General features: G+C 40.8%; 4 protein-coding genes and 1 non-coding gene across 7 annotated transcripts in view; 4 read left to right on the forward strand and 1 right to left on the reverse strand.

Annotated features, from left to right (window-relative positions):
- Positions 1-11891, forward strand: part of sgsm1a (small G protein signaling modulator 1a) — a 37995-nt gene extending 26104 nt beyond the window's left edge. The window contains exons 11-25 of one of the 2 annotated variants that reach the window (XM_026186847.2): positions 15-178; positions 572-707; positions 1435-1564; positions 2041-2105; positions 2668-2813; positions 3230-3358; positions 3444-3626; positions 3845-3910; positions 4072-5196; positions 5290-5414; positions 7111-7193; positions 7333-7442; positions 7553-7649; positions 7988-8155; positions 10350-11891. In XM_026186847.2, the coding sequence (XP_026042632.1) occupies positions 15-178; positions 572-707; positions 1435-1564; positions 2041-2105; positions 2668-2813; positions 3230-3358; positions 3444-3626; positions 3845-3910; positions 4072-5196; positions 5290-5414; positions 7111-7193; positions 7333-7442; positions 7553-7649; positions 7988-8155; positions 10350-10438 (2816 nt within the window). In that variant the 3' untranslated portion in view covers positions 10439-11891. The remainder of the gene's footprint in view (positions 1-14; positions 179-571; positions 708-1434; positions 1565-2040; positions 2106-2667; positions 2814-3229; positions 3359-3443; positions 3627-3844; positions 3911-4071; positions 5197-5289; positions 5415-7110; positions 7194-7332; positions 7443-7552; positions 7650-7987; positions 8156-10349) is intronic. The other variant, XM_026186848.2, reaches the window with a different exon arrangement.
- Positions 11892-12780: 889 nt separating this feature from the next.
- trnak-uuu (transfer RNA lysine (anticodon UUU)) lies at positions 12781-12853 on the reverse strand. The gene has a single exon. It is a non-coding gene; the product is annotated as a tRNA-Lys (tRNA).
- gatc (glutamyl-tRNA amidotransferase subunit C) lies at positions 12825-16018 on the forward strand. Of its 2 annotated transcripts, XM_026188690.2 has the most exons (5): positions 12825-13426; positions 14790-14840; positions 15292-15461; positions 15577-15680; positions 15844-16018. In XM_026188690.2, the coding sequence occupies exons 1-5, from the start codon at positions 13235-13237 to the stop codon at positions 15903-15905; spliced, it is 579 nt and encodes a 192-aa protein (XP_026044475.2). In that variant the 5' UTR covers positions 12825-13234; the 3' UTR covers positions 15906-16018. The 2 variants fall into 2 exon arrangements, with proteins under 2 accessions (XP_026044475.2, XP_026044476.2); XM_026188691.2 differs by lacking the exon at positions 14790-14840 and having other exon boundaries at positions 12831-13426.
- Positions 16019-17400: 1382 nt separating this feature from the next.
- Positions 17401-18377, forward strand: LOC113034233 (polyubiquitin-like). Its single transcript, XM_026188634.2, has 2 exons — positions 17401-17541; positions 17635-18377. Exon 2 carries the CDS (start codon positions 17645-17647, stop codon positions 18107-18109), a length of 465 nt encoding a protein of 154 aa, XP_026044419.2. The 5' UTR covers positions 17401-17541; positions 17635-17644; the 3' UTR covers positions 18110-18377.
- A 3166-nt stretch (positions 18378-21543) lies between these two features.
- LOC113034234 (polyubiquitin-like) lies at positions 21544-22804 on the forward strand. The gene is made up of 2 exons (XM_026188635.2): positions 21544-21969; positions 22063-22804. Exon 2 carries the CDS (start codon positions 22073-22075, stop codon positions 22535-22537), a length of 465 nt encoding a protein of 154 aa, XP_026044420.2. The 5' UTR covers positions 21544-21969; positions 22063-22072; the 3' UTR covers positions 22538-22804.
- The last annotated feature ends 57 nt before the right edge of the window (positions 22805-22861 follow it).

Here is a 22861-nt window from a genome sequence, read left to right on the forward strand (position 1 = left end):
TGTTTACCTTGTAGTGGACAGTGGGGGGACGGCAGTGCTGGTCAGTCAAGACGGGATCCAAAGACCTCCACTTCGCTTCCCTAAAGGAGGTCATTTGCTCCAGTTCCTCTCCTGCCTTGAGAATGGCCTCCTTCCCCACGGCCAGCTTGATCCTCCACTCTGGTTGCAGAGGGGAAAGGTCAGCACGGAGGGCTCTCCCACAGCACGCATCATTTATTCTAGTGTTCTTCCACACAAAAGAGCTAGGGTGTGCTTCAGTCTCCTCTGATCAATAAATCAATAAAGAAAAGACATCTGGATGTGAAAGAAATGGATGCACAGCCTCTTTAAAGCATTGTGTGGAGAGATACTGGTGAAGGAGTGTGGATTAGTGTCTGCTTAGACCTTGAATGGCTTTGTTAATGTTTCTTTAACTGAACTGAAGAAAGAGAACCACCCACGCATGTTCAGCCACTATTAATAGGCTTAATCATACAGACACTAAACAGGTTCATCTTCACAGGGGTGGCTTTTCTGGGCTTTAGAGGTTCAGCATATTTGTCATTGCCATTAGTTATTTTTCTTGTTGCAGGGAAAGGTGTTTCCTAAGCTACGAAAGAGGGTTCCTCAGGGATCTGGATCCTCAGACTCGGTCTCCGATAAGGAGGAGGACGAGGCCACGGACTATGTCTTCCGAATCCTCTTTCCAAACAGTCAGTCAGAGTTTGGTGAGTCATCAGACATAAGCAGGGCCCAGGGGCTTCTCCCTGCCTTTGCATTTTGATAAAAATGTTGCCGATTGTTTGTTACAGTGACTGTAACTCATCCTCCCCGTCTGACTTCATCCCTGTCCTTCCAACCGATTGGAAAGTGCCCTACCAAAGCAGGGCCCCTGGTCGTACCCAGGCAGTCCTGCAGCTGTCCTGAAGAATCCCCCTCACTCACAGGAAGCAGCTGTAACACTGTCACACTTTGGCTCGTCTGTCCATCTGTCAGCTTTGCCTTGCTTTAATTCCTTGCGTCTAATATCCTCCTGCCCTGTCCTGTGCCTCAGGAAATGTTTATTGGTGTGCCGTGTCAATAAAGCCACAATGCTTCACACCTCTTTTACTGCACCACGACACAATAGCCTTTAATCAGGCGAACAGTGGACAACTAATCAAACATGGCAACCGAATTGAGAAAGGCGCTTGCTTAATTGAACTTCCTCCCTATATTAATGTAATCAAACACGATGGCTTCATTCCTCACGATTATCATAGTATCGTAAATGCTTCTGTTTGTGCGCCTTTTCTTTGCTCTTACAGGAATCGAGCATAAGCAGGTCACTAGTGATCAGCATAATTGTGTTTCAGCAAAAATATTGCAAAGTGCAAATATAACTGTTCTTGAAAGCCTCAGCAGTATGCTGCTCTAAAGGGATTATGATGGCACGTGTTTGTGTGCATGCTGCAGTGACTCCTCCAGATCTGATGGATCCGGGAGCTAAGATGTGGCATCCCACTCTCAGGAAGTCCTCGTGTTCCTCCTGCTCTCAGGGGAGCTTCTCTGAAGCGGCGACACCCAAGGGGTGCAACCATGAGAGGTGAGAGATAAAACACGCCCCAAGATAGACAGAGCTGTGTTACGACCAGGGAACTGTGAAGCTCCTGAAGGCTGCTGCGATTCACCTGACGCACCTGACAACCTCTGCAATACAGAGGAAACCGGGGATGGAAGCAAGATACAAGAACCCAGCAATTACCCAGAAGACAATTGTGTGACATTTACCTCAGTGAAATGAGAACGTGTTGGGAGAATTGGTGATAAGCTGTGCAGATAAAATGGTAGAGAGCTGTGGAAAGAAGACAGGCTGCTGGCTAATTTGTTCTATATGGCAGCATAACAGTTTATCATTTTATAAAAGGTCAGCCCCGACACAGTAATGAACTCTACATTAGATAGAGGATTATCATATATTCGAGAGAATATGAATTACCTGCACTTAATAATTGGTCTAATGATAGTGTATAGCTGTCTGTGTTTTCTCTGCATACTAATGTGGGTTGTGTCTTTCTGCAGGACTCCTCTGAAGCTGCTATGTGACAACATGAAGTATCAGATCATCTCCAGGGCATTTTATGGCTGTATGTAAATGCTTAATGCTGCAGTCACACTAGGGAAAAAGATGGTTGCATGACGATGTTGACTTCAATTTTTTCACATCTTTTGTGGGCGAATTTTGTGTTCGGTATGTCTATACATTACACAACAAGTTTGGATCTTACAATTCTGAATTTCATGTCGCTTTTTTGCATCGCACTCGGTGCGTAATGACCTTCACTCATAAATCAGCAGAAATCACAAATTCATATGAGAAAACTACTCACTGAATCAGTCTACGATTGTTAGGACACAGCTTGCCTCCTACGCGGTGACCTGTGCAATCACTTTGCAATTAAAAGCTGCAAGCTCAACCTCTGGGCATCGCCGCAAGTCTTTGCAGCCGGTCACTAACAGCAAAGAAACGAAATGCGTTCACCGGTCAACCACTGATTGTTCCTCATCACAGCGAGGTTGCCGTCCTATTTTTACTCTACTGTGACTGAGCCGTAGTGTATACCCTGAAAAATCCCTTCACATTCAATTTGAAAACATATTTTATGGCGTGCTTTAGCTTCTTCAATAACAAACTGCATTGTCAACCAGGGCTGGCATACTGCCGTCACCTTTCTACAGTGCGTACGCACCTCTCAGCTCTCGTAAATCACACCATTGTGGCGCCCGACGTGCCCTGTGCCGCCTCCGGAGGCCTCACCGCAGACGTGTGGCAGACTTTCCTCAAAGACTGCACAGTAAGCACCTCTGACATCCCCTTACTGCAACACAAACTTAATATTACCTTTTTTCTGTTCACACACACAAGCAGCATCCCCCATCACTCAGTCAGTCTTCATATTAATATCAATCCTCTCCTAAAAAGTGGTTCACACTATTAGTCTCTCGACAGTGTGCATGACAGGCGACTAATGGCTCTATAAATCTCAAACTTATTTTTAACATTGTTATATTTGCTGGAGTCAAAGAGAGTCTGAATTAAAAATAAAAGAATAGTTTATTAGCCAAGCACTGCAAACTGGATTGTTCTTAATAAACCAGTTGACACTGAAGTAACTATTTCAGCACCAGCAGCCTGTGACCTGTGTGGTTTTGAAGCAGTGATGAACTATTTACATATGCAGTTAATCAACTGCCTGTCTTGTTTCTTTAGGCCTACAAGGAGCAGGAGCTGCTGCGCCTGGTGTACTTTGGTGGTGTGGAGCCATCACTGAGGAAAGAGGTGTGGCCTTTCCTGCTGGGTCATTACCAGTTTGGTATGTCAGAGGCTGAGAGAAAGGAGGTTTGTAGTTTCTATGCTTATGGTTTTGAACCAGAAGCCTTTTCCACCTAAACACTGATCCTTCATCCTTTACTTTTTCATGCAGGTGGATGATCAGGTCAGAGTGTGCTACCAGCAGACCATGGGGGAGTGGCTCAGCTGTGAGGAGATTGTCCGCCAGCGAGAGAAGGAGCAGCACGCTGCGGCTTTGGCGAAGTGCTCCTCAGGTGCAAGCATGGACAGTTACAGTCAGAAGATTAAGCATCACGATTCAACTGTGAGCAATGAGGTAAAACAGCAACGCGTACACATGCAGACTCAAAGGAAAAACAGAGTAACCTTCGGTGTAGACCAGTGTATGTTGTGACCAAAACTAGTAATTCATCCAGGTACAATGACAGAGAAGATGGAGAATTAAACATTAATGCCAATTTTACACTTTGGAGCTTGAATTGTGCTTTTTTTATACTCTTTTTCCCACACATGCCTTTTATTCTCCGATCACAGTCCTCCCAGAGCTCAGACAGGCAGAGTTTGGCTCGCCTGCAGAGTGATTCCAGCAGCAGCACACAGGTATCACAAACTCAGCAATATTTGGATGTCAAATTAGTCTTTTGGTCTTTTAAAGATGGTGAAGATAATGTTGCATTTCTATCATCCATTTCTGTCGCTCTGTCCGTTTGATCTCAGCATTTTGAACCAAAACTCCTCACTGCTACCTTCTCTCCTGCTAGTTCTTTACATCCTCCCAACCCTTCCCCTGGAGTAGCCTGCTTCCCTTTGGCTTGTTCTTTCAGGTGTTTGAGTCTGTAGAGGAGGTGGACCAAATTGAGATGGAGCCCAAGAATGGAGAAACCAAACAGGTGCCTAAGCTGCCCAACGGAGCTCTGCAGAACGGGACGAGCTCTCCTGACTCTGGACATCCTTCCTCTCGCAACTTCTCCATCACCTCTGGCCTGTCGGACGGCTCCTTCAGCACAGAGGACAGCGCTGCACAAGATACAACCCCGAGACCTGCAGCTGTCCCTCAGGCATCACAGAGCTCTGTCAAGCCTGCAGGAGGAGAGAGCGAAGGTCAGTCATTGGAAAAGGACGGCCAGGTGCAAGGTGAAGTGAAGGACAAAAGGGTGGAGAAAGAGAAAGCCTCCGATGTGACCAAAACTTCAAAACATGCTGCAGAAACAGGTGATAAAATAGACACGAAAAAGACGAGTTTAAAGCCTGAAATGAAAGATAATATCGAGGAGTCACAAGCTGTTAAAGCAGCGGGGACAAAGCTTGAAGATAAAAGCCTCGATAGGAACATTAAAGGTAACCAATCTTTAGAGACACTAGAAGCGGCAAAAGCATTGAAACCCGAAGAAGCGAATGTGGAAAAGATGGAGGAAGTGGACGAATCAAAGACGAGTAAAGAGGTTTTAGTGACAGGAGGGAAAGAGAAAATATTCAAAGGTCCCGGGGCTCCTGAAGTGGAAAATCTCACTCTCTCAGCAGACACCAGAGTGGTGAAAGCAAGAGAAGCCTACAGTGCCACTCAGAAAGATGAGCCTCACATCATGACTGAGTCAGATGAGTCTCCCTCAGCCATAGAAATGGAGGAGATCCCCAAAGCCAAAGTTTCCATGGTGCCTTGGAGCAGGAAAGGACATTGTGAAACCTCGTCTTCCTCTGAGAACTCACCCCCTCACGTAGAGCTCAGGCAGAAGGAGGAACAAAGAAAGCTCAGTCCAGAGGGCACAGAGTCCAACCTGTCGGAGCCGGAGATGGAGAGCCTTTACCCTCCCTTTGACTCTCTGGCTGCATCTGAAAACACAAAGAACCAAGTGACCTCTCAAGTGTCAACTGGGAGTCCTTTCTCTGTATGACAATATGATATGAAATTAATTTACATTAAATAAACTCAAATGACCGTAACTATGTTTTAAACATAAGTATCATTTCATCTATTTCAGCAAGAACTTTTGGACCTGTATACACTGAATCTGCACCGCATTGAAAAGGACGTCCAGCGCTGTGATAGAAACTACTGGTACTTTACTCCTGCCAACCTGGAGAAACTACGCAACATCATGTGCAGGTAAAACACCGAGAGCAACACTCAAGGGTAATAAAAGGAAAATGGAAAGGAAACGTGAGTTTCTCGTCATTATTGGCTGTTAAGATTTGACAAAATCTTGAAAAAAGTGATGTCATTCGTTAAGCATTTTACTCCTGAAGAGAGCTCTTGCGGTGAAAAAGATATAGAAGAAGAATGGAGGATTTGTGTCTGTTTAGGCTTAAATAAACTACATAAATGCTCTATAAACGTCATATATATAACTGTGATCATATTTAAACACCGTGAAAAGATGAACACCAATAAGACAAAGCAGTGGGCAGTTCTTTTTTTCAAGAGCTGAATGACTCGCTCAGATTCAATTGAGAGCTTCCTTTGTCAATTTTCCGACACAATAACGCTACGAAGCCAGGAATACAAGTGATCACAACACTAAGATGTAACCCAAGGAAAGAAAATCCAACAGTGCAGCAGAAATGACTTTGATCTGAAATGTTTTTATAGCCAGTTGAGCTAACAGGCTACACATTCTTTCTCTCTCCAGTTGCATTTTCTAGTTTTTATGTCTGCTTCTATTGTACATGCCCAACTTTTTTTTTCTTTCTTGTAACTAGTTGAAAATAAGAAAACACACAAAAAAGACGTTTTCTTAAACAGCAGATTACGTCTTTATTTTCTTTATGCCTTCACTCACGATGAGCCACTCATCTACACCTTTCTAAGCCCTTCTTATACAAAATATATATATATATATATATATATATATATATATATATATATATATATATATATATATATATATATATATATATATATATATATATACAGTTTTAGCAGCCCTAATTACAAAGAATAACACGTTTTGGAGAAAGAACATACAGTACTGTGCGAAAGTCTTGAGTCACACATCATTTCTTTATATTTTGCTCCAAAGAAGCCAGAACTTTTTTTTGAGCAACAGTTAAATATTTTTGTGTTTTGGGGGGTTTTTTCTATGTTTTTTTTTATTTTTTCTTTACTCGTTAAGATCCTTAACACTAACCTAATATCAATCAATACATGCAGAGGAGGTCAGGAGAGAGGTAGAACAATGAGTGTCTACAGCCTTCTGTAAAACAAGGTAGAAGGGCTTTTCATAGTTGGGCCAGTGGTGCTGGAATTATGAAATTATGAAAAACTGATGGAATCATGAACACAGAAAAGTACCATCAGTTTGTAATTCACCAAAAAAATACCAACTGGAAAGTATTTGATTTGCAGTGGCTTCATTTTTCATCATGACAGTGATCCGAAGCATACTGAATATGAGCATACTGAAAACAGAATAAAAGGCAGCAAACATCCAAAGAAAAGCTTGAATGTCTTCTAAGAAGCCTGGAGAACTATTCCTGAAAACTACTTTAAAAATTACAACACAGGTTGCCTAAGAGAGTTCAGGCTATGCTGAAGAATAATGCTGTCCAGCGAGCTTGTAAAAACTGTGCAAACCCTGTTTTTATTCCATATGCTGTATTTCCACATTTCAATAAATCTCCGCCTTTTCCCCAATTTCCGAGAAAAATATATGATCAAGTCTTTTGCAGAGTAGTTGTCCTAAAAACGGTGATTATTATATGTTACAACTTGAGTGTGGAAACAGCTGTTGACATTAGTGCAGCTCAGAGAGAAAAGCAGCCAAGTGGAGTCAAGTTCACTTCTCTTGGTTGTATATTCACAGCTATATCTGGAGGCACCTTGACATCGGTTACGTGCAGGGAATGTGCGACCTGCTGGCTCCACTTCTAGTCATTCTGGATGATGGTGAGTCAACACACTGAGTCATTATTTATTTTCCCTCCTCTTTGACACTTGGTGTATTTTTACAGTATTTGATGTAACAGCAGAGAAGAGTTTGCCCACTCGATTTTTTCACTCCCGCTTCCTCTCTCTGTCCTGTCAGAGGCCATGGCTTTCAGCTGTTTCACTGAACTCATGAAGAGAATGAATCAAAACTTTCCACACGGAGGAGCTATGGACACTCACTTTGCAAACATGCGCTCACTAATCCAGGTCACACAGCATCTACAAACCCCCATTTCTTCTTCACGTTTTTCTCACACAATTGCTGTCTTAATTTTATTTATAATTATTTAATTTACTTTGACCGTCTCTCGGTATAGATCCTGGATTGTGAGCTGTTTGAGCTAATGCACCAGAATGGAGACTACACCCACTTCTATTTCTGCTACCGCTGGTTTCTCCTAGACTTCAAGCGAGGTAAAGTGACAGCATAGCCTGACACAGTTTGCACCAATTAGAGAAGATTCCTCTCTTTAAGCCTTGCTTGTGGATAAAATACCAAACAATCTGCCAGCTTGTTAGCAGCAGATTCAGCTGGAGGAGATTTTGCATGAATGATCGTTAAATGTTCTGGATTTACGATTCACAGTACTTTAGAATGAGGGTTTGCCCTAGTTTAGCCGTACTTTCTATTATCGTATTTGCTGTATCTGTATCGTCTCCTCTATCCACTGAAAGCTCCACGAACTCACCTCCCACCCAAACCTCCGAACGCCGCTGCAGTTCAGCTTTTGTTTGGGCGCTTTGTCTTGCAGAGCTGGTCTATGATGACGTGTTTGCAGTCTGGGAAACCATCTGGGCAGCAAAGCATGTCTCTTCCAGTCACTTTGTCCTCTTCATTGCACTGGCGCTGGTGGAGGTGTACAGGGACATCATCCTGGAGAATAACATGGACTTCACTGACATCATTAAGTTCTTCAACGGTAAAGCCTTGAAGCTGAAGTTCACATATACATTACTGTGCAAGACTATTTGGCACAATAAAACAAGAACAAGTTTCAAAACCAACATTAATCTAGTAACTATCTGGTTTAATGAGGTTTTATATTAACATTATGCTACTCTGATTACATTACTCTGTTTTGCCTTGTTCTAATACTGCAGATAGATTTTTTTTTTTTATCCTCCAGACAGTGAAACTTCCATTTCTGTCAGTGTAAAGACATTAAATTAAACATTTAATCCCTGAGATGTCTTAATATATGAAAAAGAACTCCAATTTCAACATTTAGTGTTTCTACATGATAAATGTGTAAAATTACAGAAAAGCCTCCAGTAGCTTATTTCCCAGCCTGTCCTATAATTATGAAATATAAAGTTTTTATTGTCATCAGCCCGTGGGGCACGCAGTCATTGCAGTCTGGACATCCAACTCGCTGAACTCAATAACTCGAAGCATCGTAGGATTTTCAAATTGGTACCATAGCCATACCTTGCATTTCATGAAAATCAAGGAGTAGAAAATTTATGCCTTCCTTCACATTTTCCAGAACCGTCCAGTCGACCAAATTTAAGTCTTTGCTGGGCCAATTCTGGCCCTCTAGCCTTAAAAGTGTGCGTGTTAGTCCCCATAGGGAAATAGTTCCTCTGCATTTAACCCATTCACCCAGTGAAGCAGTGGGCAGCTGCCAGTGCAGCGCCCGGGGAGCAGTGTGTAGGGATGGTACCTTGCTCAGGGGTACCTCAGGGTAGCCGTTCAGTGGAGTCGAACCCCCGACCTTCCGATCATGGGGCTACCACTCTACCTACTGAGCTATCCCTGCCCCTTATGTTTGATATTTTACTTATTAAAGTTAATCTATTTGTTATTGTATTACTATTCAGCCTGTATACTACAGCAGATTAATTTTAGCTCTGTATCTTAAAGACACTGAAGAAGCAGCTACAATATAGAGATCACCATTTTAACAGTCTGACTCATACAATAGATTAGATGTTGTAATATTGCAGCCTCTCCCATCCAGTTTTCAAAAACCTGTTTGTCTCATGCTCATGTTTTAACAGGAGAGTTTCTTGTGAGACTCAACCTTTTCACCCCTCCAGGTCCCTGTATCAGGACCAGGCAGTATTTGAAACCACGCATCATTTTTCGAGGGTTGCCAAGCGTGATATTCAGTGAATGAGCCTCAGATTGCTGCTTTGACTAAAATAGCTGTAGCATGTTTTTGCTCCATTTCTGTGGAGCAGGACATTCAGGCAGGCGATGAACTTACACTCAGCCCAAAATCCCAGTGACAGCAGCTGATTCCAGTGCCAGCACACATCAACTGATGCCACAGCTGATATCTCCTTTTACACATTCAAATGGCAAATCAAATATATGCACTGTTATTGAGATTGTTGCACACTGCCTACAGTTACTGTTGCAGCCCTCCTCTACCTGAGATTGTCTTTTACATATTATGTTTGACTTAATCAGTGCTTTGTCCTTGATGCCTGCTCTGTTCTGTGCCTGCTGGGCTTTCACTGCCCTCAGACTGTCCATGTACATTCATGCAAGGGCAGTAAGTCCCACAACAGAGCAACACTGCTCAATATAAACTTCTGCAGCTAAAACAGTGAATCTTGAGACTGGATTGCTCCCTCTTGAGGTTTAAAACATTATTTACTGACAGTAAATAATTTACAACTCCTACTCTGGCTCACTAAAGATTCATATTGTATTTCAAAACGCTCCCACAGATTTGTCTTATCCACAGAGAGCAAGGCTGGCATCGTGCCCTCGTAGTTTTGTAGGTGTTGCTGACATATTTTCAGGTGAAAATTTAATTTAAAAAAAATATATATAGCCAGGGTTAAGGAGGAGTGAGGCTCATTTTCAGGTACAAATAGCTTTAGACTGAATTATGAGCAGCTGAATACAATTATGTAAATGAGTCAGAGATATTATTTGCTTGCCAGCATGAACTTACAATGTCATGTCCACAAAAACTTTTAATTAGAGCATGAAATGCAGAGTGTGTTATGGATGACTGCGAGTGTAAAGTCTGTGTAAACAGTTTTCTGAGCATGTTTTCAAAAAGTTACAATATCACGGATACGGACAGTTACAGAGACGATCTGTGCAATCTTGCACGGGTAAAAATGTTCAAGCTGTTGTTTGTTTGTGCCTTTCAGAAATGGCGGAGCGTCACAACATCAAGCAGATTTTGACCCTGGCCAGAGATCTTGTGTGCAAGGTGCAGATGCTGATAGAGAACAAGTGATTGTGCTGTTTGTCTTCTTTTCCTTCCGAGCAAAGTGTGACCGGCTGTAGCAGCACAAGAGAAGAACGCACGCTCTCACACATACATGAAGCCTTTACAATCATTTTGCTGCTATGAGCCTTACTGACTATATCCTTATATGTTATTCGATGTTGTTTGTGTTGTCAGCAGGTGTGTGAGAATATTACGCTTAACATTTGTCAGTACGTTGAAGTGAAAACAAATGTAAAGCTGTTTAATTTCCAAATATTTCTTTTTTTTTCTCAGAAATCCCTCAAGTGTCAACTTTAGTCCGAGTGCACTTAATATTTTCAGATAAAGATGGTTTTAGCTGCACACTTCAAACCAAAAAGCAGAACTGAATTCAACCAGAGACTATATTTATGGGAAAAATACATTGTGATAATAGTTTATATTGATTATTTTTCGTCTACAAGATAGAGCTATTAAAGAGATACAGTTATCCTCTTATTCTAACGAAGGAAAGAATGTCTGCAGACTTTTAATATGCTTTACACCCTAAAGCAAAAGTAATTTTTACAGACTGATTCAGGACACTGGCTTGGAGCCCAAAATGTAACCCAGTCCAGTTACGTTTCACACACAGTGTTCAGGATAATTCAGCTTTTAACACCACGTTATTGGTTTAGCCAACGGTGTTTCCAGTGTTCTTGAACTGCCTCGTCTGCCAAATAGTATGTCTTTATTTGTTATGTGTGTTAACTGTGGTGTACCGGGAGAAGAAAACGTGTTTGAATTATTGGAAATAAATTATCTCGTAAAATCATAATCTGACATTTATGTTACCAATTGATGTCTTAGCGGAGATTCGTGTAAAGAAACAAGCTTGGATTGATTAACTTCTTTTTTTTTTTCATTATCCAGTGAACCAAGTGTGAACTTTTAAATTGTGATTACTCATCTTGATTTTTTTTTCCTTGTGTTGTCCTGTATTGTCCGGTGCCTGTTTTAAATGTTAATTTTAGCTGAAAAGCGGAGATCATATGATTATTCAGTGTGAGGATGGTTTAAGCAGAGAGCTGAGAATGAAAGTTACCGTATGGCAGATTTTTAAAAGTGCATTTTTTTGTTTTTTGGCAGATTCGACAGACGTATACTCATCATTTAAAGCCTAAAACTTTCAAGTGTTGTTTCAAGGGTGTGGTGGGATGAGCTGCATTTAATCTTGGTGTTTCTTTGTGAATGCTAAATGCTGTCAGAAAGCCTGTTTTAATTTATTGTAACATTTATGCCAAAGTATTTATTTATTCATTCATCCATTTCTTTCTTTCGGATGCTGCTTTGTTTGTAAATCGGATATTTTTATTTTGTGGCCAGTTCTAAATGTGTATTGTAAAACAATCAAATTCTATACTTAGGTCATATATACAATATATTAAATGGTATATGTTCTAATAATAAAAAATAAAATGGAATCATTATTTTTCCATAATTGTAATGTGCATTTTACTAAATATAATCAAAGTGAAGGGGGCTGATTAGGCAGAAATACCAACAGGGCTCTGTTCATTAGTAAGAAAACAAAAATCAAGATTCAGGAAGTCATGTGAAAAAGAAATTACCCCTTAAATTGTTTTATGTATCAGGACTTAATAAAATAAAAACTAAATGCACCCAGAAGACTTCTGGAGGTTTCTTCAACTCCTCCAAACAAGTGATAGATGTTCAGTCCTTTTGTTACATTGCACAGTTGCATTGAATTTGCTGGGACGATGACTCTTGGTGAAGACAACAACTTTCTCACTATAGAATGACTGACTTCAAACTGCTTTATAACCCTTCCCAGACTGATTTAACTGATTTCCCAGATCAACATTTGCTGCTTGGTATTATGTTAACACACTTAAATGCTCCAAACTGCCAAAGCTTCTTCTTTTACAGAGGTGCTCACACTTTCCGATTTGCATTTGATTGGCTAATAATGAATCAGTGTGTAATATGTCATCTTGTGACTTAGATAACTTTAGAACTTATTAAGGATTCAATTAAGTTTTCATTACTCCCTGATACTAAAACCCTTAAAAATGAAAGAAAGTGTACTTTCACTTCACATGAAAGTTTTTACAAATGAAAGAGCTCTTTTTTTTCCTGAGGGTGTGACATTTGTGGTGGTGACTAAATTGTGACTTATTTTGTCAAGAGACTCTATACAGATTTTAAAGTCAAGAATTACACCTTAGTGGAAATCAGCTTCATTGCATTCATTTTTTAAAGCGAGCTTCTCAGCGCGTTTGCCCCCTTACAGGATAAAGAACGCCGCTATTATGCCAGCAGGGTCGTTATGTATTTTGAGTACTTTGAAAACTGGAAACAAAAACTGACGCCCGAACAGGGACTTGAACCCTGGACCCTCAGATTAAAAGTCTGATGCTCTACCGACTGAGCTATCCGGGCGCTCGATGCGAAGACACACGGCTGTCGCAAGCTAACTCAAAATTATACTGAGGTCTAATACGTTTTCGTATTTTAAAATTGTTATAATTTAAGCCTTGCATCTATTAAGCTGTGTTATACGTGTAACAGGCTTAAAACCCTCATTCCTTATAAACTAAAGAAAATAAGTGTGGCGGTGCCAACAAGGAAGTACGTTCAGATTTCAAACTCTCGCTTCCTCTCGTTTTTCCTGCTAGCTACAGCAGGTCCTTGGCTAGCTATAGCATGTGAAGCTAGGTTATCCTGGAGCTTACCTTCCTAGTGAAAGTAGACTAGAAGTGAAATGCTTAATTTTTCTACTACATCTTAGACATAGCTGACTGGCAGCTAGCTGTGTTGAAAATGTCCGTGTTTAGCCTCGCTGCTTCGCGTACATTCCGTGGCGTGTCGGTAAAAATCCCTCGGATGTTATTTAGCCTGCTACCCAATGATGGATACTCAATAACAATCCTAAACAGCAAGAGAATCAGCTGGCCGCAGAGCCACAGCGCAAATACAACGCGTCTGCTCAGCTCTGAACCACTTAACCAGAAGGTACAGTACATGTGTCACAAGTAAAAGTCCTGATTAAGTGCAACGCATTAGCATTAAAACGTGGCTGAAGTGAAGTGTTAGAGAAGGGCTCTGGGTTAGCCCCTCTAATTGAGACATGCCGATTAAAACTTAAGCGTGGTTTTTGACGATATATCTGATAATTTCAACATTTATGTGCGAAGTCTGCAGGAAAGCTACCGCTGTTTGGTGGCGCAGTCAATATGAGAGGTCAGAGGTCACAAAGTTTGAAAGTTGCACAGTATTTTAAGCTCTTTAGATCCAGAGATCTTTTCTTTGCGATGTGATTTTAATTTCTCCTAGCTATTTGGGATTAGTTGGACCTGATAACTATAAACTAAAATTCCTGTTGGACCAGAAAGTTGTTAGTTACAGTTTGTTTGTATTTTATCCCCTCACATGGGGATAATGAGCATATTTTGTAGTATAACACAATAAAGTCCACATTGCTTGACAAAGTATAAAACACCACTAATCAAAATGAACTGTCTTCTTCTTTCTGCTGCTCCCTTTAGGCAGTTCATCTCCCTCCATCTCACCTTATCCTTCGCATCCTCCTCTATCACACCAAACCTCTGTATGTTCTCTTTCGGTGTATATGTGAACCTTCTCTGTAGTCTTACCCTTTGTGTCCTGTGTCCAGTTTATCCACTATCTCTTCTCTGTACATGTCCAAACCATCTCAGAATTGCATCTCTGACTTGGTCTCCAAACTGCTCAACCTCAGCTGTTCTCATTTCTAATCCTGCCCATCCTGGTCCAAACATAATCGTAACATCATCTACTCTGCTACCTCCAGCTTGAGCTCCTGACTTTTTGTCAGTGCCAACGTCTACAAACCATACATCACAGCAGCTTCCCTTTCACTCTTGCTGCTGTCCTGTCACAAATTACCCCTGACACTCGTCTCCACCCACTTCACCCGGCCTGCACTCTCTTCTTCACCTGCCACTTGTGCACTGTCCGTTGTTTTGGTTGACCCCAGGTGTTTAAACACATCTACCTTCACTACCTCTGCTTCTTGCAGCTTCACTGGTACACCTGTCTCCCTCTCATTTACACACAGAAAATTCTAAATGTAGTGTCTTCATATGAGGAGGGTCACAGGGTCTGCCTTGCCTTTTCATACTAAAAGTAACTAATAACTAGAGATGTCAACATAAATATTAAAAATGTAACATTTACCCCTGAAAGTGGGGGTATAAAGTACAGTTATCTCAGAAACTACTTTACTACAGAATTTGAGTAAATATACTTAGTTTTTGCTACCCTCACTATATCCAATATAGCAGCATCTTCTATTGAACAGTGGCTCAATCTTGTTACCAGGTTGTCTCTTCTACAGATACCAAAGGTGGCAACATGGGAACCAGTACCAGAGGAACAGCTTCCTCCGGTAATCCCCTTAACACAGCACAGCACAGCATAGTACAGTCATGACTGAATGTCTGGAAATCCACAGTAGATGTTAGATATTTAGCTGACAGATTTCAATCATTCATCTTTAGGCCATTACTGGCCATTGAACACCTTCCTAATGTCAGTTTAGTTGATAGTGGGCAGATCCCACAATTTTTTTTTTTCAGTGAGTTATTTGTTGCCATGAGGCTTTAGGGTTTTGTATGACATCAAAACAATGTCATACAAAATTAGCTTGGATATGATAAAGCTGTGTAGCAAAGAGGAAAATAACTTGATGAAAAAAATTTGGTCATTATAAAGTTGGCTGAGAATAAATGATTGAGGACTTTATTCAATGATTATGTAGAGTACTGGGCATAGTTTAGTGATGGTTGAAGTAAGCTGTCACCCATACATTTCTAAGCAATACACCATTTATCTAACAGCCTGCCCATATTCCTGCTGACCTGGTGGACAAACTGGAGCGACTGGCTTTGGTGGATTTTCGCACCAAACAGGGACTGGCCTGTTTGGAAAAAGCCATACGGTTTGCAGACCAGCTTCATGTCGTTGACACAACAGGGGTTGAACCGATGGATTCAGTTTTGGAGGACAGGTATGGCTGGGGTTGATGTCAGGTATGCACCTGTCAATAAATTAATGGCTGTGTTCACTTGCACGTATTAGCTTCAATGCTGATTAAAGATTGGGTTTTATCCCTGCACAATCAGGGTTTTGTACCTGAGGGAGGATGCTGTGATGGAGGGTGACTGTGCTGAAAAACTGCTTCAGCTCTCAAAAAGCACAGTTGAAGAATATTTTGTGGCACCACCAGGTAATAAAAACCCAAATTTCTTGTGGTTCTGTCAATTAGTGTTGATTTAAAAATGGTATGACTGGATTAATGAGTAGAGAAATTAATAAAATTACCCAATATGTTATGTTATTCATTGTGTACCTGCAGGGGTCTTTAACTATTGCTTGTTTTCTTACCACAGGAAATATTCCCCTACCTAAGGGGGAGGAGAGGACTGCCATGCTGAAAAACTCAGAGTTTTGATGTGTATGAAGTTGAGGCCAGCTTGCCTTCATAGCTACAGTCATAAACACGGTGTGATGTGTGTGTTTTCACATTTTTTTCTGCAACAGGAAAATAAAAAAACTTGTACAAGTTGTGTTTCTCACTTTCATTTGCCGCCCATGTTTTGTTTAGTTTCAGTATCGTTTTATGGAAATAGTGAGTGGACGGTTTATTTACAGCCTCTATGAGGACACTGAGGTCAAAGGTAGTACATTATTTTGATCTGCAGTGAATAAAATGAACTGTGCTTAAGTACAGTTTGAGATTCTTGTAGTTGAATATTTTTGTTTTGTGTGTAATTAATTCTTAATTCCAGTACATTTACTGGGAAGTTCTAAATACTTTACATATTAAGATTTGCATGTATTCAAACTTTTTTGTAACTGTTTAGAAACTGTTGTGTGTTTCTTCTCCCTGTGATTAAAGCTGTCATGATTTTTATTCTAGGTCATTAGTGTTAAATATAATTTGGCTCATGGGCCACATAAAGCCCAGTTTCCTCTCATCTGGGCCACACCAGTGAACCTAATGTATAATAACCTGTATGCAAAGCCATTCAGTGGACCAAACTGAACCACCTGCTGGGTGGTCCTGACCCTTTGGCCACATGTTTGATACCCCTGCTTTTGAAAGAGCAATATACATACTCTCACTGGCCATTTAATTAGGTATGCCTTTTCAACTACTCATTGAGGCAATCATCCAGCAAAACTGCATTAACTATAAATTTCTGCGGCGTGTTTCCAAAACCTTGAGTCTGTGCTACAAAGAACTACAAAGGCAGCTCTGAAGCCAAAAGGGGTACAACCAGGAACTAACAAGGGGTACCCAATAAATCGGAGAGTGAGTGTATATAACAGTCACATGAGACATTTTAATGCGTCAAGTACTTTGATTCTCATCTAGAACAGGAGTTTGCCTCCAGGTGTTTTACTTTATTTAAAGTATTTCTTCTATCACACCTGATTTATGATTTACACGATGATCTCTATCTATTGTATCAGAATCAGAATACTTTATTGATCCCTGGGGGAAATTATTTTTTGTTACAGGGATCAATAAAGTATTCTGATTCTGATTCTGATACAATAGATAGAGATCATCGTGTAAATCATAAATCAGGTGTGATTGTAACAATATTATTGTAACAATATTAATCAGTGCATAATGGCTTATTTTCCTTTCTGTTTTGATTCCATACAATCCACACTCCCAAAAAAGTACAGGTAGCTAAAAAGAGAGCAGCTTTTCCCTGTGATTTGTATCAGTGGATGTTTTCCAGCGGTGTTTCCCCTACCTAGCTGATAAACCTGTTAGGTTATATGTTCATAAACGCGTCACGGGGTGTGTTGATCAATACACCTGTAATGCTGTAAGCCATTAGTCAGCACTGGAGAATAGAAACCGAAACTTATAGCAGTTTATAAAGCCTGTTAGATGGAAAACGAATCTTAAGTGAGTGGGCGGACGCTGATCAGCTGAGCGGGAGAGTATATAAAGAGCTGAGCTGAAGCTTTCCGCTCAGCTGTTGTGTGAGCATCATTGTTTACCTGAGCACGACTGAAGACTTCAAGTTTCCGGAGAAGTTTGTTTTGCCTCAATAAGCCATCGCAAGGTAGGAAACTGAGCAAGCCTGTGAGAAATAACTGAAAAGTCTTTTATTTCCTGAGCGTTTGTATTATAAGGAACTATTTTTGTATTCTTTCAGACTAGCCAACATGGATATAATTATCACTATGGTGGGTGGGTCCCACACCGTGAGGGTGAACCCACAGGACACGGTTGGCTCTCTGAAAATAAAAATCCAGAGCATGCTGGGAGTCGACCCCCAGAGGCAGAGGCTGGTTTTCATAAACGGCCAGAAGACCACTCTCAACGACGACTCCAAACCCATCAGCTACTACGGCTTACAGCACGGCTCCCAGGTGTCCCTGCTGGTCACCGAGCCTCCTCCGACCCAGGTGTTCCTCAGAAATGAAAAGGGACAAACGAGCACCTACGACATCAGGCTCGACGAGACTGTGAGCAACTTCAAGAACAGAGTCGAGAAAAGAGAGGGGGTGCCAGCGAGCCAGCAGAGGCTCATTCACCAAGGCCGGGAGATGCAGGGTGGCAAACTGGAGGACTACAACGTCAGAAACCACAGCACCATCGAGTTGACTTTACGTCTGAGAGGAGGCTGAGGACAATTTAACATGATTCATACACCAGGAAGCCCATGCATGTTATTTAATTTTAATGATATCGACCAATCTTGTATATATTTTTTTAATTTATTAGTGCTTTTATTTTGAAGAAAAAAAACATTCCTCCAGATTGCACCGTCTGTGTTCATTAACCATTCTGTGTTAAAGTTTGTGTTTAAGTCACACAAACCACTGTGTTATGGATTCTGTCATGACAAATTCATGTTAACTGCACTAAATACAAACAATAAAGTTTCTAACGGAAGTTTGTGTCTTAACATTTCCTGTGTCTGTGTCAGCTGGGGAAGGGGGGAGGGGGGGCCGTATGTCGTATAGATCACAAGACAAACGGGTCCCATTAAAAGTAGTTCTAAAATCACAGTTTCAGTGTTTATAAGAGACTCTCAGTCATATAAATTTCCAAGTCGAGTATTCCAAGTGTTACAACAGCAGGATGTAATGGTTCCAGTCCACTGTTTAAGTGTTAATCACAATAGTTTCTGTATGTGAAAATCATTGATCAGATTAAGCAGATTTACAATAAACATAACAGTCTCTTGTATTATCTCAGTTATCTGGCTTTTATTACAGTTAGATACATTGATATACGAGATGTTTCCTGAAGATTTACCTTCATATTTAATTTTACAAACTTGGAGGATTTCAAAAAATGTGAGCAAAACTATTCTCTTCTTACTTTCTGAAAAATCACCATAAACTGAATATGTTAGAGTATTTGGTGTTTAATCACTGGTAGGCTACAGAGTGTGAAAAAGAGAAATATATTCAGTAGCCACATTATTAGGTACACAGCTCAACGGTGTATTATTGCTAGTAACTAATGAACCAAACACACGGCAGCAATTAGATTGAATTAAACTGCATATCTACATTTAAAACTTGTAGATCTGGTCAAAGTGACCTGCTGAAGTTCAAAGTGAGCATCAGAATGTGGAAGAAAAGTGATTTTAAACATGGTATGTTTGTTGGTGCCATATAGGCTTTTCTGAATCAGAATCAGAAAGGGTTTTATTGCCAAATGTTGAGCAGGTTTACAACATTAGGAAATTGCTGCGGTACTTAGTGCAAACATACTAGTGCATTAAATAGACATAAAAATAAGAATTAAAAGTGCTAAGTAGATAGATATATACATGAGTGCAGGTGGTGATCAGTGCCAAACATGGAATGATGCAGTGAACACAGTGTAGGGTCATGTGTTAGTGCTGGGAACAGTCATATGGTTATTGTTCATGAGTCCAACAGCAGAGGGGAAGAAACTGTTCTTATGGCGAGAGGTTCTGGTGCGAATGGACCAGAGCCTCCTGCCTGAGGGGAGCAGGTCAAACAGACTGTGTCCAGGGTGAGAAGGGTCAGCTGTGATCCGACCTGCACGCCCCAGTGTCCTGGAGGTGTACAGGTCCTGCAGAGATGGGAGTCTGCAGCCAATCACCTTCTCAGCAGAGCGCACAACACGCTGCAGTCTCTGTAGTCTCTGGCTATGCAAGTTTATTGGACATTAAACTAGTGTTCATCCTGTTAAATACAAAATATTATAATAACAATACTAATTTCACAAACTTAGAGCTTAGATTTTGGAAGACTAAGTCAGGGTCTAATGCAGGGGTGTCAAACTCAAATACACAGTGGGCCAAAATTCAAAACTGAAAAAAAGTCGTGGGCTAACGTTAATATTTACTGAAATATATTTATTCCTCCAGATATAAGAATGAATCTTTTCTTATGGACTCAAACACACTTTGCTGAAAAACGGAATATGGAACAAGCAAAGCTTAATACTAAACAATATATATATTAGCTGTATAATACCAGTAGGCCAGCTCTAATAGTAATTTGGTATGGCTTCGTGGGCCAAATGTAATTAGGCTGCGGGCTAAATTTGGCCCACGGGCCAGAGTTTGACACCTATGGTCTAATGGAAGAGAGTCAGCAAACAGAACTTAAACCATTTAAGGAAAAACACGGAAAAATATTCTCTGATATAAACATTTAAAATTGACACATTTCCTTGCTGTCCTTTCTGAAAAATCATTTAGTCAGTGATAGACTACACATTGAAAGATCAAGAGAGATACAAACACTCAATGGGCTCCTATTCAGCTGTTCATTAACTCAAATATCTAAACAGCCAGTCACATAGCAGCAGGTCACTACATTTAAACATGATCAACATGCTTTGAGCTGATAAGAAGGAAACAGTGACTCAAACAACCCATCTTTATAACCAAGGTGCAGAAGAACTATGAACACACAGCTCATCGAACCAGAAGGACTACAGCAGCAGAAGACCACACCGGGTCCAAGCCTGTCAGTAAAAAACAGGACACTGAGGCTATAGTTCACACGTTCACTAAAATTAGACAATATAAGACTGAGTCGCTATTTCTGCTGCAAAATTCAATACACTATAGGAATTTTACACATTTTAGTCCCTCATAGACTCTACTATATCATATATGTGATCTGACGTGTGTTCCTGCATTTATCACTGAAAGCAAAAATTTTTGAAACAATAAATTAATAACTCAAAATTAAATATTGTGGCTGATGCCCGTCTCCTTAATTCAAAGGATATATTTACTAATATCCAAGGCTCTTTATATTACACTGCTGCAGAAGTGTGGTTTAACACTGGAGTATTGTTAGCAGTATTAACATTTGCATTTATAAAAGAATTTAATCCAATGAATTGGCAAGACTATCCAAATCCTGAGTAGGAAGACTTCAGCATGTTCAGAATGCAGCAGCCAGTCCTTACATACACATTACCCAGTACTGACATCACTATAACTTCCATTTCAGCACAGAATGACTGGAAGTGAATTCACCATGAAGAGTGCTGAGGGTGCTGACATTACTGTCGTCATTGGAACAAGCTTCCCGCTGACCTGAGGTCAGTTACAACTGTGTGCGTATTCAAAAGCAGACTCAGATCAGTGTTATTTTCACAGTGTGTGTGTGTGTGTGTGTGTGTGTGTGTGTGTGTGTGTGTGTGTGTGTGTGTGTGTCTGTCCACGGCATCATAGGATGCCTATGATGTCTATGATATCTTTTATGTTAAGCACATTGACTTTATTGCTGTGACATTTGCCATATAAATAAAATTACCATTAACATTTAATTATGGAAAAATTCGATGCACCGCATTAACTAAGAACAGTTCTCTGTGCTAAGTTTCATTGAACATAGCGATAGCTCTCATAAACTCCAGTAACAATGAAGAAATCTTACAAATGTGCTGATTCTCGGTCAAGTTCTGTTGCTTGAACATTGCTGCCTCGGTGCACCTATACAGACAGAAGTTTTTTTCATTTTTAGTAATCTGCCAGTGATATAGTAATCTGCTGATAGTTAGCAATCCAGTGGTATACAGCAAAAAGGAAATGTTAATTTAAAAAATGCATATCTTTGTGTTCAAAATGAAATAAATTCATAATTTATTTCAATCTGAGAGATCTCAAAAATCGACATTTCCATATTTCTTAACCGAACACGCCCTTTGACGCACGACCGCTGCACGTGGCTTAATTTGTAAGTTGGTCGAATTGTGTTTTGTTTTGTTTTTAAGGAAGGATAGTCTCTGATCAAACCACCCCAAGCACCATAGCACTGCAGCGTGATGTTTGGAGACTAGAAACCGAAAGTTGTAACAGCAGAGATGGAAAACGAATCTTAAGTGAGTGGGCGGACGCTGATCAGCTGAGCGGGAGAGTATATAAAGAGCTGAGCTGAAGCTTTCCGCTCAGCTGTTGTGTGAGCATCATTGTTTACCTGAGCACGACTGAAGACTTCAAGTTTCCGGAGAAGTTTGTTTTGCCTCAATAAGCCATCGCAAGGTAGGAAACTGAGCAAGCCTGTGAGAAATAACTGAAAAGTCTTTTATTTCCTGAGCGTTTGTATTATAAGGAACTATTTTTGTATTCTTTCAGACTAGCCAACATGGATATAACTATCACTATGGTGGGTGGGTCCCACACCGTGAGGGTGAACCCACAGGACACGGTTGGCTCTCTGAAAATAAAAATCCAGAGCATGCTGGGAGTCGACCCCCAGAGGCAGAGGCTGGTTTTCATAAACGGCCAGAAGACCACTCTCAACGACGACTCCAAACCCATCAGCTACTACGGCTTACAGCACGGCTCCCAGGTGTCCCTGCTGGTCACCGAGCCTCCTCCGACCCAGGTGTTCCTCAGAAATGAAAAGGGACAAACGAGCACCTACGACATCAGGCTCGACGAGACTGTGAGCAACTTCAAGAACAGAGTCGAGAAAAGAGAGGGGGTGCCAGCGAGCCAGCAGAGGCTCATTCACCAAGGCCGGGAGATGCAGGGTGGCAAACTGGAGGACTACAACGTCAGAAACCACAGCACCATCGAGTTGACTTTACGTCTGAGAGGAGGCTGAGGACAATTTAACATGATTCATACACCAGGAAGCCCATGCATGTTATTTAATTTTAATGATATCGACCAATCTTGTATATATTTTTTTAATTTATTAGTGCTTTTATTTTGAAGAAAAAAACATTCCTCCAGATTGCACCGTCTGTGTTCATTAACCATTCTGTGTTAAAGTTTGTGTTTAAGTCACACAAACCACTGTGTTATGGATTCTGTCATGACAAATTCATGTTAACTGCACTAAATACAAACAATAAAGTTTCTAACGGAAGTTTATGTGTCTTAACATTTCCTGTGTCTGTGTCAGCTCCGGGGGGGGGGGGGGGGG

This window comes from Astatotilapia calliptera, chromosome 12, assembly GCF_964374335.1.
Source record: "Astatotilapia calliptera chromosome 12, fAstCal68.1, whole genome shotgun sequence".
Taxonomy (NCBI): Eukaryota; Metazoa; Chordata; class Actinopteri; order Cichliformes; family Cichlidae; genus Astatotilapia; species Astatotilapia calliptera.